At 40.4% G+C, this 1,305-nt stretch overlaps 1 protein-coding gene across 1 annotated transcript; it reads left to right on the top strand.

Moving 5' to 3' along the window:
• LOC142446503 (olfactory receptor 4C11-like) lies at positions 1–930 on the top strand. The gene has a single exon (XM_075548252.1). It carries the CDS (start codon positions 1–3, stop codon positions 928–930), a length of 930 nt encoding a protein of 309 aa, XP_075404367.1.
• Positions 931–1,305: the final 375 nt, after the last annotated feature.

Genomic DNA, 1,305 nt, shown 5'->3' with positions numbered 1-1,305 from the left:
ATGCATCAGAACAAAAGCATCACTGAATTCATACTGCTAGGACTGACACAGGATCCTGTGAAGCAGAAAGTGGTGTTCATAATTGTCTTGATTTACTACACTGGAAGTATGGTGGGAAATTTGCTCATTATTACGACCATCAAGTTCAGTCGATCTCTAGGGAGTCCTATGTATTTCTTTCTCTTTTACTTATCCTTTGCTGATATGTGCTTAACAACTAGCACCGCCCCGAGACTACTTGCAGATGCTCTGTCTGCAAAGAAAGCCATGTCCTACAATGAGTGCATGACGCAGGTCTTTACGATGCATGTATTTGGCGCCATGGAGATCTTTGTCCTCATCTTCATGGCTGCTGATCGCTATGTGGCCATCTGTAAGCCTCTGCACTACTTAACCATTATGAGAAGACAGGTTTGCATCATCTTGATTATTCTTGCCTGGGTTTGTTCTTTTATCCATTCTACAGTTCAGATTTCCCTGGTCTTGAAACTGCCTTTCTGTGGACCCAATCTGATCGATCATTACTGTTGTGATTTGCAGCCCTTGTTGAAACTTGCCTGTATGGACACTTATGAGATCAGCCTCTTATTGGTGTTCAATAGTGGGGCTCTTTGTTCGACTAGTTTCTTGCTTCTGATAATCTCATACTTTGTCATCTTGCATTCACTGAGAAACCACAGTGCAGAAGGCAGGAAGAAGGCACTTTCCACCTGCACCTCTCACATCATTGTAGTCGTCATATCATTTGGCCCATGTATATTCGTCTATACACGTCCAGCAACCACTTTCTCTGTGGACAAAATGGTGACTCTCTTTTATACCATCGGGACACCTTTACTCAACCCTCTCATCTACACATTAAGGAATGCAGAAGTAAAGAGTGCCATGCGAAAGCTGTGGAGAATCAAATTTACCTCACAAAACAAATGATGAATGAGAGTATGATGACGTATTCAGTAATAGAACATTCTGTACAGACGTCAAATACAATGATACTTATTATTGTATAATGGTAATGATGTATACGGGTGTGAGTAATTGAGCATTCTTTCTACTTACCACATAATATGAATGTCTATCCTAATTTTTGGTATTTCAACCAGAAACAATGTCAGAATGATTTAGATACATATGGATAAGTTTGCCTCAGTCTTTCATGGAAAGTTCAATTCTGTCCCGCTGGCCGTGAACTAGACATACTAGCTCTGAGTCTTCACTCCCACACAATCACAGCTGTACCACCTTGTGAAAATCTGCAAATGTATTGCAATCAACTCTCTTTGGTCTTAAATTCTACTTAAAAAA

The sequence above is a fragment of the Tenrec ecaudatus genome, chromosome 4 (genome assembly GCF_050624435.1).
Source record: "Tenrec ecaudatus isolate mTenEca1 chromosome 4, mTenEca1.hap1, whole genome shotgun sequence".
NCBI classification, from domain to species: Eukaryota; Metazoa; Chordata; class Mammalia; order Afrosoricida; family Tenrecidae; genus Tenrec; species Tenrec ecaudatus.
This window is presented reverse-complemented; position numbering and strand designations above follow the sequence as displayed.

Coding starts and splice junctions, on each gene's coding strand:
- LOC142446503 (XM_075548252.1), top strand. CDS start 1: ATGCATCAGAACAAAAGCATCACTGAATTCATACTGCTAGGACTGACA.